Source organism: Alligator mississippiensis, chromosome 8 (assembly GCF_030867095.1).
Source record: "Alligator mississippiensis isolate rAllMis1 chromosome 8, rAllMis1, whole genome shotgun sequence".
In the NCBI taxonomy this organism is placed as follows: Eukaryota; Metazoa; Chordata; order Crocodylia; family Alligatoridae; genus Alligator; species Alligator mississippiensis.
The window spans coordinates 73,967,150-73,981,987 of NC_081831.1; the positions used below are offsets into that span (position 1 = coordinate 73,967,150).

At 43.2% G+C, this 14,838-nt stretch overlaps 1 protein-coding gene across 2 annotated transcripts in view; it reads left to right on the forward strand.

Moving 5' to 3' along the window:
- The window catches only part of TBC1D8B (TBC1 domain family member 8B), a 56,330-nt gene that overhangs the window by 14,167 nt on the left and 27,325 nt on the right, over positions 1-14,838 (forward strand). For both annotated transcript variants that reach the window (XM_014601123.3, XM_006275481.4), the window contains exons 3-5: positions 9,978-10,096; positions 10,487-10,712; positions 12,550-12,790. In XM_014601123.3, the coding sequence (XP_014456609.1) occupies positions 9,978-10,096; positions 10,487-10,712; positions 12,550-12,790 (586 nt within the window). The remainder of the gene's footprint in view (positions 1-9,977; positions 10,097-10,486; positions 10,713-12,549; positions 12,791-14,838) is intronic.

Here is a 14,838-nt window from a genome sequence, read left to right on the forward strand (position 1 = left end):
CAAGAAAACTGCTCGCATCATGGTGGAAATGGAAAGGCTTCCAAGTACTACTCAGTCAGGGCCATGTGGGGTGTGGTTAGGTTCGGAGGAATGGAAAAAACCTGCGTTTGTAGGATTGTGTCCCTAAAAGGGCTTTGTCAGATGTTCTGAGTTTTTGTACTTCTACGTTACATTTCAGTGTGAGATTTTTTTTTTTTTTTCATTTGTTTATTAACAATGTAGATTATAGAGAATGCATACCTGCATACCTGGCACATCATAGCCAGTGTTAAGTCTAATTTTGTACTAATCATGTTGCATTTATTGAATTATGGCTCTACTGTTAGATATTTTAATTAATGGGTAAGGACCTTCTCTTCAGGCTTATACAAACAACTCTTCCCCTGTAGCACTGAAGAACTAATCATAGATGCCTCAATAGTAAGCATCATGCATAAAAACTTATAGACTCAAAAGCAGTATTGTCCCCATGAAACCTGTTAAAGCTTACAGCTAAGCCTAGAGGAGCTGGAGCTAAATTGTATAGGTCACATACAAAAGGTCACGTAGATTGAAGGAGAGGGTTGGGAGGGCAATACAGCAGTGCACAGGAAATCTTCGAAGTTTTTGGAGAGTGTTGGGGACAACTTCCTGGTGCGAGGGTTGGAGACCAGCACGGGGCCATGCTCTTCTTGATCTGCTGCTCACAAACAGGGAAGAATTGGTTAGCAATGTAGAAGTGGATGGCAATTTGAGCAGCAGTGGCCATGAGATGATTGAGTTCAGGAACCTGACAAAAGAAAGAAAGGAGAGCAGCAGAATATAGACCCTGGATTTCAGAAAAGCAGACTTTGACTCCCTCAGGGAACTGATGGGCAGAATCCCCTTGGAGTCCAGTCTGAGGGTAAGAAGAGTCCAGGAGAGCTGGTGGTATTTTAAAGAAACCTTACTGAGGGCACAGGAACAAACCACCCCTATGTGCAAGAAGAATAGCAAATATGGCAGGCGACCAGCTTGGTTTAGCATATACCTCTTCAGTGAGTTTAAACACAAAAAAGGAAGCTTACAAGAAGTGGAAGCTTGGACAGATGAGTACGGAGGAGTATAAGAGTATTGCTCGGGCATGCAGGGATGAAGTCAGGAAGGCCAAAGCACAATTGAAGTTGCAGCTAGCAAGGGACATGAAGGGTAACAAGAAGGGTTTCTACAAGTATGTCAGCCACAAGAAGGTGGTCAGGGAAAGTGTGGGTCCCTTGGTCGGAGGCAACCTAGTGACAGCTGATGAGGAAAAGGCTGAAGTACTCAATACCTTTTTTACCTTGATCTTCACAGGCAAGGTCAGCTCTCAGACTACTGCCCCAGGCAGCACAGTTTGGAGAGAAGGTGAGCAGCCCTCGGTGGTGAAAGAACAGGTTAGGGACTATTTAGAAAAGCCAGATGTGTACAAGTCCGTGGGGCTGGAAGCAATGCACATGAGGGTATTGACAGAGTTCGCTGATGTGATTGCAGAGCTGGTTGCCATTATCTTTGAAAACTCATGGTGCTCAGGGGAGGTCCTGGACGATTGGAAAAGGGCAAATATAGTGCCCTTCTTTTAAAAAGGGAAGGAGGAAGATCCAGGGAACTACAGACCAGTCTGCCTCACCTCAGTCCCCAGAAAAATCATGGAGCAGGTCCTTCAAGAATCAATTTTTAAGAACTTGGAGGAGAAGAAGGTGATTAGGTCACATATCAGGATGGATTCACCAAGGGCAAGTCGTGCCTGACCAGCCTGATTGCCTTCTATGATGAAATAACTGGCTCTGTGGATGCAGGGAAAGCAGTGGACGTGATGCATCTTGACTTTAGCAAGGCTTTTGCTATGGTCTCCCACAGCATTCTTGCAAGCAAGCTAAGGAAGTATGGATTAGATGAATGGACTGTAAAGTGGATAGAAAGCTGGCTGGGTTATCTGCCTCGGCAAGTAGTAATCAGTGGGTCAATGAGTAGCTGGCAGCCAAGATCAAGTGGAGTGCCCCAGGGGTCGGTCCTGGGGCCAGTTTTGTTCAATATCTTCATTAGCAATGTGGAAGATGGAATGGAGTACACCCTCAGCAAGTTTGCAGATGACACCAAGCTGGGGGGAACTAGTAGATGCACTGGAGGATAGGGATAGGATTCAGAGAGACCTCAACAAATTGGATTGGGCCAAAAGAAATCTCATGAGGTTCAACAAGGACAAGTGCAAAGCCCTGCACGTAGGATGGAACAATCCCATGCACCAGTACAGGCAGGGGGCTGACTGGCTGGGCAGCAGCTCTGCAGAAAAGTACTAGGGGTTTATAGTGGACAGTAAGCTGGGTATGAGTCAGCAGTGTGCCCTTGTTGCCAAGAAGCCTAACAGCATACCAGTCTGCATTAGTAGGAGTGTTGCCAGCAGGTCAAGGGAAGCAATTATTCCCCTCTATTCAGCACTGGTGAGGCCACATCTGGAGTGCTGTGTCCAGTTTTGGGCCCCCCACTACAGAAAGGATGTGGACAAGTTGCAGAGAGTCCAGCAGAGGGCAATGAAAATGGTTAGGGGGCTAGGGGACATGATTTATGAGGAGAGGCCGAGGGAACTGGACTTATTTAGTCTGGAGAAGAGAAGACTGAGGGGGGATTTAATAGCAGCCTTCAACTACCTGAAAGGTGGTTCCAAAGGGGATGGAGCTGGACTGGTCTCAGTGGTGACAGATGACAGAACAAGGAGCAGTGGGCTCAAGTTCCAGCAAGGGAAGTTTAGGTTGGATATTAGGAGACACTTTCTCACTAGGAGGGTGGTGAAGCACTGGAACGAGTTGCCTATAGAGGTGGTGGAATCTCCATCTTTGGAGGTTTTTAAGCCCTGGCTCAGATGATGAAGCTGTGGCTGGAATGATCTAGTTGGGGATAATCCTGCTCTGAGCAGGGTTTGGAGTAGATGACCTCCTGAGCTTCCTTCCAACCCTAATTTTCTGTGCTTCTATAAAAATAGATTACTGGTATTTTCCCCTTTCATTATTATATATGGCCAAAGAGCCGTGAAAATAAAACAAGGCCATTCCTTTATTTGTGCTGAGTTTAATTTTTTTAGTTTTGCTGGTGAGAGTTTACCCAGCAGCAGGTGTTTGCTATTGCATTAAGTTAATGTTAACCAGAATGAATGCTGAAACTGTGGTTATCCTTAAGTGGTTAAAATTGTCGGTATGAACAGGTTTAGTTTCCCTGATCCTGCTAAGCAAATAAAGATTCACCTGTGCAAGTACAGGTTTTGTGAAGAAATAGGGCCTTAACCAATACCTATTGAGGTCAACAGAGAGAACTTCCATTGATTGGTCTTTGTGGGTGTTGGACCAGGCCCATAGTAAAGATATTATAGCTGAGGTTTCCAGTTTCAAAGCAAATATATTTGCCGCAGCCTCTCTGATGAGGGGGTAGAGATAAATGAGCTGAGTCATGGTGCAACAGCCTTCATCTCTCCCCAGGGTGAGGAGGGCACTGCTATTTTCCTACCAAGCATTTATCTTCTTTTCTTTTTAAACCAAAATTTCCCTTTTTTTCATTTTCAACTCCTTGAAAAAGGCATAAATACCATATGTCACTGCATTCAGTGGGAAACATCTTACTGTGAAATTCTGATCTCCTCTTCCTCTGTTTGCTCTTCAAGGGTATCCCTGAAAATGAAAAATATTTTTGGTGGGAAAATGTGTGCTGTATTGTGGAAAGGAGTTTAAGGAACGCAGTTTAATACAGTGTGATGCATGGGACTTGAGAAGAGGAAGTGAGAACCTGGTAAAGTCACTAGAAACTGAACCACTTGTAGACTGCTAATAAGTAGAAATCCAGGAATAACCTGGAGGAAACACTCTGTGGTGACCAGCTGCCACAAGGATGTTCTGAGTGCAGTAAAAATGCCTATAAAAGAGTAAAAATAAACATGCCCCAGCCAGAGACCTCTAGTGCCATTTCCTGTTCCCTAAGGGCTTGAACCACTTGTACTTAAATTGTATCCTTTCCTTCCTTTTCTACGTTCTCTACTTGGGTGCTGGTGAAAATAGTACCATGTAATGTTCCTGTGATGCAAAATGTAAATGCAAATTGTTCCCTCCATGAGGTAATATCTTATTAATAAAACCACAAGGCAAACTTACTTTGTTGTCGTTACATTTTAATCGTCTAAAACAATCATGTTAGTTGGTTTATAACCTTGCCTGTGGCATACCTGCTATTGTAACTATATACGTAATTGCTTCATGGGAGGCACGTAAATGACAAGTGTTGTCTTGTTCTAAACCTAATTACAATGAAAGGAAGAAGATGATTATTCCCATGAAGCTAGTAGCAAGCCTTAGCTAAAAAGATGTTATGTTAAAAAATTGTAATACAGGAAGGATCTTTTTTATTTCTTTCCTCACCGTCAAATGAGTTTCAGAGAAAAACTGTTTACAGGCTTTCAGCAGGAACAAAGCAGAGCACCCATGTTCCTGGTGTTTTGATGAGTGGTATGACAGAGCGCTCGTGGATATGAAAGGGAAAGGGTGTGCTTATATTTTATTTAAAAGACAATGCTCATGTTTCAGGAAGTCAAACCAAGAATAAACATACAGGGAATTGGACAAACAGTTCTAATGCACCTATCGGGAAGTGTTGGCAGGAAAGCTCACAGAGCCACTTAATAGGGAAAGCATTGCTTTATTCACGTTATGTATATTTACTGAAGTTTAGCAACTGCTGAAACATTTCTAAAAGGATAGGTGCCAATACTTGCTCCCCAAGAAAGAGTAGATTTTAAGGAAGACTTGAAATGTTAAGAAAATGTGTATAGAAAACACCTAGTTGGTATGTTTGTTCATTAGACACTTGCTTAATTGGAACTCTTCCCTTTCATTTACTTACGCTTCAACAGGGGTATACAGTGCTTCACAATACATACCTTGGAAAATGACTGATTCTGCAAGTCTTGTAATATAATCATTAGAACATATCCTCTGACTATCCTGTGTTGCTAGAAGGAAAACTATTCTCTTGTAGCTGCAGGACTGAGTTCTTAGTCTGTGTAAACATGCACCCTCACTTTTCCTTGTTCATATTGTTATACAAATGCACAATTATCCTAAATATCTATAAATGCAAAAAGTAGCATGATAGCTTTGCAGATACCTGGTGGAATTGGCAGCTCACTTTATAGCTTAGCTCTCCTTTGAATATAATTGAACTTCTGCACAGTGTTCATTATACTTTCTGGCTTACATTAATACATAAGTTTATCCTTGGATAAAAGCGATTGCATGTGCGCATTTATAGTGTAAGACATTTAGAGCGTTTTGCCATGGCGCATGTATAAAACATGGGCCACTCTTGTGAAGTATGTGTTTATCTCATTTTTACAGATTTTAAGGATCTGAAACTTAAGGAAGTTGAGTGCCTTCTACAAAACCAGTCAGTATGTCAGTGCCCAAGACAGAAATATGTCTTATGATTTCTAGCTCCTCACCTTGTGCACCCACCCACAAAGAGGCTGCATGCATATTCACACTTCTGGTCCATTTGGCGAAGCAATAAGAACTGTTTCTGATATTCCTGTCCACTTTTCTTTACATGTTGCTTTTCAGTAGTATCAGATGTTAGTGCCAAGAGAATCGCCACATTGAATAGTCTCAAAAGCTGGAATTTTTGAAAGGCCTTAAGTGATTTAAGATTCAGTTTCTGTCTGCCTAAACCTTTTAGACACTTGAAAATCTCACACTTTGGGTAGTCTACCTGGGCCTTAAAATCTTGAATGCTTGATTTAATGCACAGAGTGATAGAAAATGATGTTGCCCTTTTATTGCTGTTTATTACTCCTGACATCTATTTCCACTCTTCTTAAATGCTACTGAAACTGTTAGATGGGCTCTATCTATTTCTCCTTAAATTTACTTAAATCGGTGGTTTTCAACAGCACCCTGGGGTGCTGTGAGTCCCCTTCAGAGGTGCCATGACACAGACGTTGCCATTGCTTCGACATCTGGGTAGAACTGCCCTGCACGTACTCATGCTGCATTATGGTTGTGATCAGCCTAAAGCAGGGAGGAGCTGCCCTACCTGATGCAGCCCTTCCCACGGTCCCTGGAAACAGAGGCACATGGGACAGTTCCACGTGGCCGACTCTATTTCCAGGAGGGGCCAGACCAGGGAGGGCTGCCCACTACAAGGCAGCTCCTACCACCTTTAGGTAGGTCACAGCCCTAAAGTAGTAGTACCATGTGCTGATGTCACAGCCCCTCTGGGCTGGCAGTGTAAGAGGTGCATGAGGCAATTTAATCTGGAGGCAGCACTGAGGGAAGCTGAGGCAGCCTTGACATTTGCTTCTTAATTGAGGGTGGCACCAATTAAGGGGTAGTACTGAAGGGGGACCCCTTAATTGGGGGTAGCACTGAAGTGGAGGGGTGTCCTGTCCCTGCAGAGGTTGAGAAGCACTGATTTAGAGCAATTTCTACTCAATCTCAATGTAGATGCAGATAAACCTGTGGAAATCGGTCTCTTAAAGCAAAATGAAGATGATACAGCCTTAAGGCAGAAGGAGGCAACGTTGGTACTTTGGTGTTTTAGTCTTGTTTATTTCTAACTAACTTCCGCAGAGACCTCGAGGTGGACCAAGGCAGCAATGGGACGATAACAGAAAAATTGATCTGGGGGGCTAGGTGAAGATGTGACAAGGTGGAAGGAGACTGAGCAAGATACAAGGAGATGGAGGACTGCAGTAAAGGCAGTTACAGGCTCTCAAGGCCTGTGAGATCGGAGAAAGAATTTGTGTAGGGCAAGGGTCAGCAACATTTTTGAGCAGAGTGCCAAAAAAAATCCTCAACCTCGATTTGTAAGATGTTAGCATGCCAGGGGCAGGTGGTGTGCGAGCCGTGAAGGACCCAATCTTTGTTGTGGCAGCACAGCTCTGGCCTGTTCCTTGCCGTCTGGTCTTGGGCGTGCATGCATCCACTGGCACCAACGAGCTGTCTTGGGGCTCTATGGACAGTGGTGCAGCTGCTTGTAGCCTCCCCGCTGCCTGCCACAGCCAGCCCGGGCTCTGGGTAGGCCCCTGCTACCTGTCACAAAGCCCAGGCTGCTTGCAGCAGGAAGGCTGCAAGCAGCTGTACCAGGGTCTGCGGAGCCCTGGCTTGGCTCATTGCTGGCAGGTGCACGCACGTCTCCGAGCAGATAGCAGGGAAGGGGCTGGGACTGCACTGACACAACAAGGATCGGGTTGCTGCCGGCTCCCCCGTTATCTGACCCGAGGCATGCATACCAAACAAAATGTCTTTGTGTGCCACACACGTGTGCTGGGGGTTGCCTGCCCCTGCTGTGGAGTATGAAAACTTGTAGCCTCTTATTCTGTAGTATCTACTTAGCTAAATTTGCTGTATTAATCCTTAGTCAGCTCAAGGAATTACCACCCATCTCTTGACTTTATCTCGGTGCTCTTGGCTGCATTCCTTTTGCTGCTGTTTTATAAACACCATCTTTATTTCATTACTATGACGACTGTACTTTATTAACTGTTACCACTGGCAAAATTCTTCATGGAGTGTAGAAAAATGCCTAGTTTTGAAGCAGTATCATAATCTATTTTGAGGTTGGCCCTCTGACATTTCACACATCCAAGTTCTAGCTAGCAGCTAAGTTTTCTTCTGCAATGTAAACTAGTAATCAAAATACCTTGCTGGAAAGTGCAGTGTTTCAGCAAGTTTTTTTTTCTCTTGGCTCTAACGTTGCTATGACATCTATTTATATAGCACAGGGCTGTCCAACTAGGGGACTGTAGGCAGCATCCAGCCTGCAAGGGGTTAGTGTGTGGACCACAGGCTCCTGCCTGGCCACCATTTGCTTCATTGCTCCCACTTGTGTGGTGATGGCTGGGGCAGGCAAGGCAAGGCAGCCAGGTCAGGGGTGGCCTGGTAAGCTTGCTGCCTAGACAGTAGCACCAGCTGTGAGAACCTCAGGCTGCTTGTGTGGGACTGTGGAGTAGGGGAGGGCATTTGGGAAGTGATGGGGGTTGGGGGGAATGGGCTTCAATGAGTGGCAAGGGCAGGGGGAACTCATCTGCCTGGTAGCAAGCAGGGCAAATAAAGGAGCTCTCCCACTTGGCAGCAGTTGCGGGAGGTAGAACGTGGCTGCGCACAGTGGATGTCCCAGGGCCTGCAGCTGGTGCCACATGCAGCCCCCAGCCACATAGAGGTTGGACAGCCCTGATGAATATAGCACACAACAGCGCTCTAAAACCCAAACCAAGGAGATCCGGGTGGGTAGGCATTTGCCCTAAAATAGCACTGTGTAGGAAACAAAACAATGAGGGTAAATCGGCCAGTTAGTTATTGCATTTAAATGTCATTATAATTTGGATGATCAGCCTGACCTTGGATTATACGGTTTGTTTCTTTCTAAAATACCTTTACAAGAAAGTTTCTTAAATTATTCATCCTCCTGGAAAGAAAGGGAGGAAAACACTTCTTATTCCACTACACTGAAGTTGCAGGAAGTCCAACAATGAGACGAGCGCTCCTGGGTGTGGCAGAAGATATTTCAAGGATCATGTAGTCTGCATGAGTCTGAGGCAGTGTTTCCTACCACAGGCATTAGCTCCCACACGCTTTCTATATTTTAAATGGGATAAGGTTTCTTTAGCATTGTGGAACCCTTTTTTGCACATGACAGTCCTGACATGGTTTCATTTCACAGCAGAGATGGGACTTCAGTTGTGCGGATGGAAGTGACTTTGTCCTTAAACTAGGGTCAACAGAGCTTTAGCATGTTTAGGAACATAATGATTGCTGATCTTCAATGCAAGGGCAAAATGTGAGTAACCATGTTGAGTACAAGGAAGTGGTAAACAAGCCCTACAGTGTAATAAGAGGTCTTTAACAATATTGTGTGTTTGTCGAAGAGATGGCTTTACTCTACTTCAAAACCTCATTGGTACGACTTGTTTTTTCTTGCTAGTGTTGCGACGTACAGTAAAGCTACTGTCCCCCACACCAGTGCAAGTAGGGCCTCAGAGAGCCTTGGGCCTTGCAAAACTGAGTGTTGCAGTGCCCAACTTCTAGGCCCTCTGCCCCCAGAGAGGAGTTCACGGCCGTGAGTTAGGGGTGTGTGCCCTGTATACAGTCCGGAAAGGGGAAGGAAGGCACCTCAGAATAGGATTCGTAATAGCTAGCACACTGTAAGAGGCACTGCCTCAAGAGCTAATGTTGAAGAGGACAGTTTCTCTTAACTGCCTCTCAATTCCAAGGCTTAGACTCCTCACTGTGTTGCATGGAAAGAGTACCTGTGCTTGGGATTTGTCCTGGAGTTAAGTGCTTAAGCTATTTCATTTGAAACCAGAGGAGGCATTACTCCTTTCTTCCAAAACACAGTCGACGTCAGTTCCTCCTCCCTCCCCTTCTGTACAATAACGTATTGATAGATCAGTTGCCGAGGCTCTGGGAGTCTTAAGCGTCTCTTCTCTGCACGAAGGGTTTCAGATCCATACCTCACTCTTCCTGGGAGTGTGCCCTAACCATCTGGCTACTCTGGGGTGGGAGCACTCTGCCCATATTGGAGTGGTACCAGGGTCCAGAAAGGCATGGAAGATCCACAGGGTTAGAGTGGGGGAGAGAGAGAGCATGACTAGTTTAATGGGTACAACACTCATCCATGTGGAGATACCTGGGATCAGGCCCATCAGGGGATATAGATGTAGGAATACTTATTCTGTGGACCATGAGGGGGAGTGAAGATGTGAAATGGGATCCAGCCTGTTTGCTGTTGACAACTTCTGGACACACTTGAAAACAGAACTCTAGGTTTTTGGGGAATTTTATTGGTGGAAACTTAAGTTTGTACACTTTAGTCCTACTGCATTAGAAGGTAGCACTTCTAGACTTCAGCACTTGCATTCTGCCCAAGTTCCTTGTGGACCAGGGCCTTGGTATCTTTGTTTGATTAATTTTATATCACAAGTCCTATACACTTGTTCTTTCCATCAGGAGCCAGCAGAGAAGAAATAACAGAACACTGGGACTGGTTGGAGCACAATGTTATGAAGACCTTGTCTGTATTTGATTCAAATGAAGACATTACTAGCTTTGTACAGGGAAAGATCAGAGTAAGTAGCATGCAGGCTGCATAGCTAATACAGTTAACTTTTTCTGACTTGCTCTTCAGAAACATATTGGAAACACTCCCTTTCTAGGGCAAGGGGGGCAGCACTGTCAGTCTAATGCTTTTCAACAGATTGTGCATTTGAGTTAAATAGGAGCAGTCAAGTGGGATGAAACTATTCTACCCTATTAAAAAATGCTAAGAGAAATTAAGTTGCTGCCGGTAAATAAAATATCCATTGGCCTTAAGTAACTGTTTAAAATGGATGGAAAATAGAATATCCCACTCCTCCTCCCCCTCAGCTTTTACATAAGATCTTTAATTACATTGCCCGGCTAGACAGACATTTCTTTTTGATCAGCTGATTTTTTTGCTTGTTTTATTTTACTTCTAGGGCTTGATTGCTGAAGAGGGGAAGGGTTCATTCGTAAAAGAAGAAGATCCTGAGAAATTCCGGGAAGCTCTTCTGAAATTTGAAAAGTGTTTTGGATTGCCAGAGCAGGAGAAGTTGGTGACCTATTATTCATGCAGTTACTGGAGAGGACGAGTGCCCTGTCAGGGGTGGCTTTATCTCAGTACCAACTTCCTTAGCTTTTATTCCTTTTTGTTGGGAGCAGAAAGTAAGTCAGCCCCAATGACTTACCAGCATTTTGTTTACCATTCTTCAGATATGAAGCATTTTCCAATTCAGCCTTTAGAGATTAAATGTTGATATATTTCTTCACATATTTCATAATGTGAGAATTGAGGTTCAAAACCAGTGCCTTTTTTCTGCTGTCTTTTTTCTATGCATATATTTGCATATATAACCCTCTAGTCAGTTTGTGTTGCACATCTTTGTCTCTACTTCACAGAAAATGTAGGTCTGTTATAATTCTCTGCTGCAGAGCATGCATTTTTAGCTCAAGCTGTACAAGTTCATTAATTCAGTCCATGAGACTTGTGATTTAGGTCCTCTCTTGCATGCAGACTTAAAAATAACTTCCCAAAAAGATAGATTGTACAATGGTGATATTTATGCATAACTCTAGTGAGTAAATTCACTTTGCTCCAGCAAATGTATTGAGTTCAGTGAATAATAAATATGCAACATTCCAACTCGAAAATGGGAAAAAGTTGCATAGCCTTATAAATGGATAAATGTAATGAAAATATACATGTATTTCACCATTGCTAACAGGAGGCATTAAGGTGTATCAGAAAGATACCAAGCCTGTTAGATGTAAATGGTGGGCTTGCTTGATGAAGTCTTAATTCAGCTTTTTCCTGCCACTGGCAGGGGGTCAGACTCGATGATCCTTTGAGGTTCCTTCCAACCCTAGCATCTATGAATCTAAGTGCATTAAAACAAAGCAGCCTGTGTGACACAGTTTGGCAATTTTGCAGTTTCAGTTGGAACAAAGATTAGCGAGCCTAATTTAGTATTTACTTACATGGTGCTCTTTGATGTTTTTCTCTCCATAAAATTCTAGCTTGGCAAATTTCCTTTAGAGCATCTTAAAAGATAGTCTCTGGCTTTGTATTAGCAGCAGCAATAGTTTTAGTAGTCTTTGGTTTTGCAAGTGGTAATTGCAAGGAACTGAATGCCCTCAGTTCCCACTGAAGTCGATAGCAGTTGCTTGTATTCAGCACTTGGAAGGCAGTGGACAGTACCTTTCAGGACTAGGCAATAAAACAGCGTCATCAAACACTTAGAGCTAGATTGAGAGAGCCCACTGTTGAGCAGAAGACAGACAAGGATGGCACCTTTTATAGACTAGCATGGCTAACGTTCATTGAGAGAGGCATGATCTTTCAGAGGTCTACTTTGTCAGATGCTATGGCAGCAGTCCATTCATGGCATCTGATGAAGCAGGCTGTAGCTACTAATGCTCGTGCCTCTTCATCTGTAATGTGCCACCCTGGCCTGCTTCTGCTGTAGGGGTAGATTATTACCCTTACCGGTGGCAGTAGTATTTAACCAGAGCAAGTAGTCCCACTGCACCCAGTGAAATACTTGTGGAGGATGGTACTGTTCAGCATGAGGAGGAGTTATTTGTAATCTGGCCCTTACAAACTGCATATTTAATTTTCTTGTGGTATGTAGAATGTGTTTTGCATTAAGTGAAAAGAATAATTGCAAGCCGTACAAGTATTTTAGTGCAGGAAGCTACTGCTATTGGGCCCGTCTGTTAAAAAGTAAGCAAGAAAACTGACCTGGATCAAAACAATTTTCTCTTTTCCAGCACAAAAACCACTTTTTTGTCTGAAATGAGAACTACAATGAAGGTTGTTCAATGGCTTGCTGTAGTGCTTTCAGCCATGATTAAACTGCCTGAAGAATAGTGATTTTACTGCTCTGTTTCGTTACATTTTATTATTGCTGTTGACCATGTATATGTTCCCTTAAACTAAGGGAAGATGTGTAATAGGCTATAATGATAAATTATGTACACTGTTTATAAACCTGTTTTTCAGTAAAACTCATTATCTCCTGGGATGAAATCTCGAGACTTGAAAAGACCTCCAATGTGATCCTGACGGAGAGCATTCACGTGCGCTCCCATGGGGAGGATCACTACTTTTCCATGTTTTTGCACATTAATGAGACATTTCTGCTCATGGAGCAGCTGGCAAACTACACCGTTAGAAGACTTTTTGACAAGGAGACTTTTGAAAGTGACCAAATCCTCCATGATCCCCTGCAAATCACTAAGAGGTAATTTATTTTGTAGTGCATCTTCTCTGTTCACGGTACAGTTATAAGGTATAGGTAAGGGAGTCCCAAGGGCTTTGCAGTAACAGCTTTGTAGACACTTATCTCTCTTGCTCAAGTGCCTTGTTAAACATTAGGAATGAAATGATGCAGAGTTCTACAATTTACTGTGATTTGGCAGAAGAAATGATATTACCATGATTGAGAGAGAGAAGCTTGATTTGCAAAGACTTGTCTCATGTACCTCTGTACTGCTTCTCCCTGGCTAACTGAATGAACAAAAATGCTGTTCAAAATACGTGGCAGAGCAGGAATTAAGTAGACTTTTACTTCTTGCATATTTAATCTGTAAGTGCAGGGATCTCCTTCCTTAAGATAGACCTGAACACAATGTGTTATTTACCCAGAAAGAAGTATCCAAGTGAATAAGGGAGCTGACTGTCTTCATTATGATTTGTGGAGGAGAAATGTCTTGTGCTAGTCTTCATTCTCTTGCATTGCATCCCAATATAGGATTAACTAGATCAGTGGGGCCATTCTTCCTGGCAGACATGCCACAAATTAGCCCCACACTCTCCCCCACTGCTGCTCCACTTCCATTCCTCTGCCTGATCTGTGGCTCTGCTTTCTGCTTCTTGCCCTGTCTGCTGCTGTGCTACCTGTCCCCTCCCCCATCTGCCACATGTCACACACACAGGCTGCCTGTGCTAACTGTGGCACTCGTACTGCTGGTTTACCACCCCTGAGCTAGACAGAGCCAAATTTTGGTATGCTAAGCAAGTATAAATTTAAACCAGTAAACCAGTGGAGGTTTTCAGATTTGTGTAAGTGGTATTGAACGCAAAGTCTGGCCCAGTGGGTGTATTATTACAAATAACCGTGAGGCAGTTTTTAATTTTTTAGAAGCCCTTCTACTGGAGAGGCCCTGAAATAACAATTTTGTATGATTAAACTTAATTTTTTTCTGAGGGCATCTTAATGAGTATCTTGTGCATCATTAAAGCTAATCAGTTGGTTTCCAGTCTGGGTTTATAAAATCCTTCCACGTTTTGCAAACCAGAGTTGATTGTAATTGAAGACTTTATTATTTTTTTGCAAAGAAATAGAAGAGATTTAGAACAGAAAAAATACAGTATTATTTAGTATTTTCATTTTACTAAAGCTGCTGAACTCCTTGATTTGTTCCCTCCGAGAAGCCTACTTAATACTTCTGATATTTTATTGTTTTGTTCTTTGCCATAAACAGATATCATCGTTGGTTTTATATCCCCTCATCTACCATGTAACCATCTCAGGAGGGGTTACTTACTCTAGATAAGAATTGTATTAAAGGACCTGAAATATTTTCTGAACAAGATTGCAATGAAGTGAATTTTTTTAAAGTGTGGTTTTAGTAGGAAGTAGGAATAGGAAATTGGAATCCCTCATGTCACTGAAACAAAGCCTATTGGCAAAGGAGGGAGAAGGAAACCAGTTTTTAACGTGTTAATTGGATAGCAAACGGAAAGGCGACATATCATTGGCAAGGGGTGATTTAAAATCAGCAGTGCCCTGGGGCCTGGTTTTCCTTACTCGTTTAATTGTTTTGGGGAACATGGGAGTTTCAGATATAAAATATGTCTTGGTGACAGGTGTGTTTCCCCAGATCATTACATGATTGTTAGGTATCCTGCCTTTTCAACTCTCACTTCCAGTTTTGCTGCTTTAGATAGCAGTCCAGGAGTTCCATAAATCTGTTAGCTTAATATTTTTCTTCTCTTAATTTAATTTGATCAGCCCCTAGCTATAGCCCCTGACACCCTTAATAATAATTCTCCCTCCGTAGCTGTTTATTACGCCAACGATTACACTTGTCCTAGGTGTGTATTTTGTAGGTAATTGACATTTTGGTTTGGTGGCAGTGCTGGAGTTGGATGTAGCCCTCCTGCCAGCACTGTTTCTGGCGGCATTTGTGTGAATAATAATCCTGTGGCAGATGCTTCTAACACGCTGTGTTTCTAGTTCCTTAACCCTCTGTCAAGCCAAAACATGTTTAAGCTTGATTGGTTTAT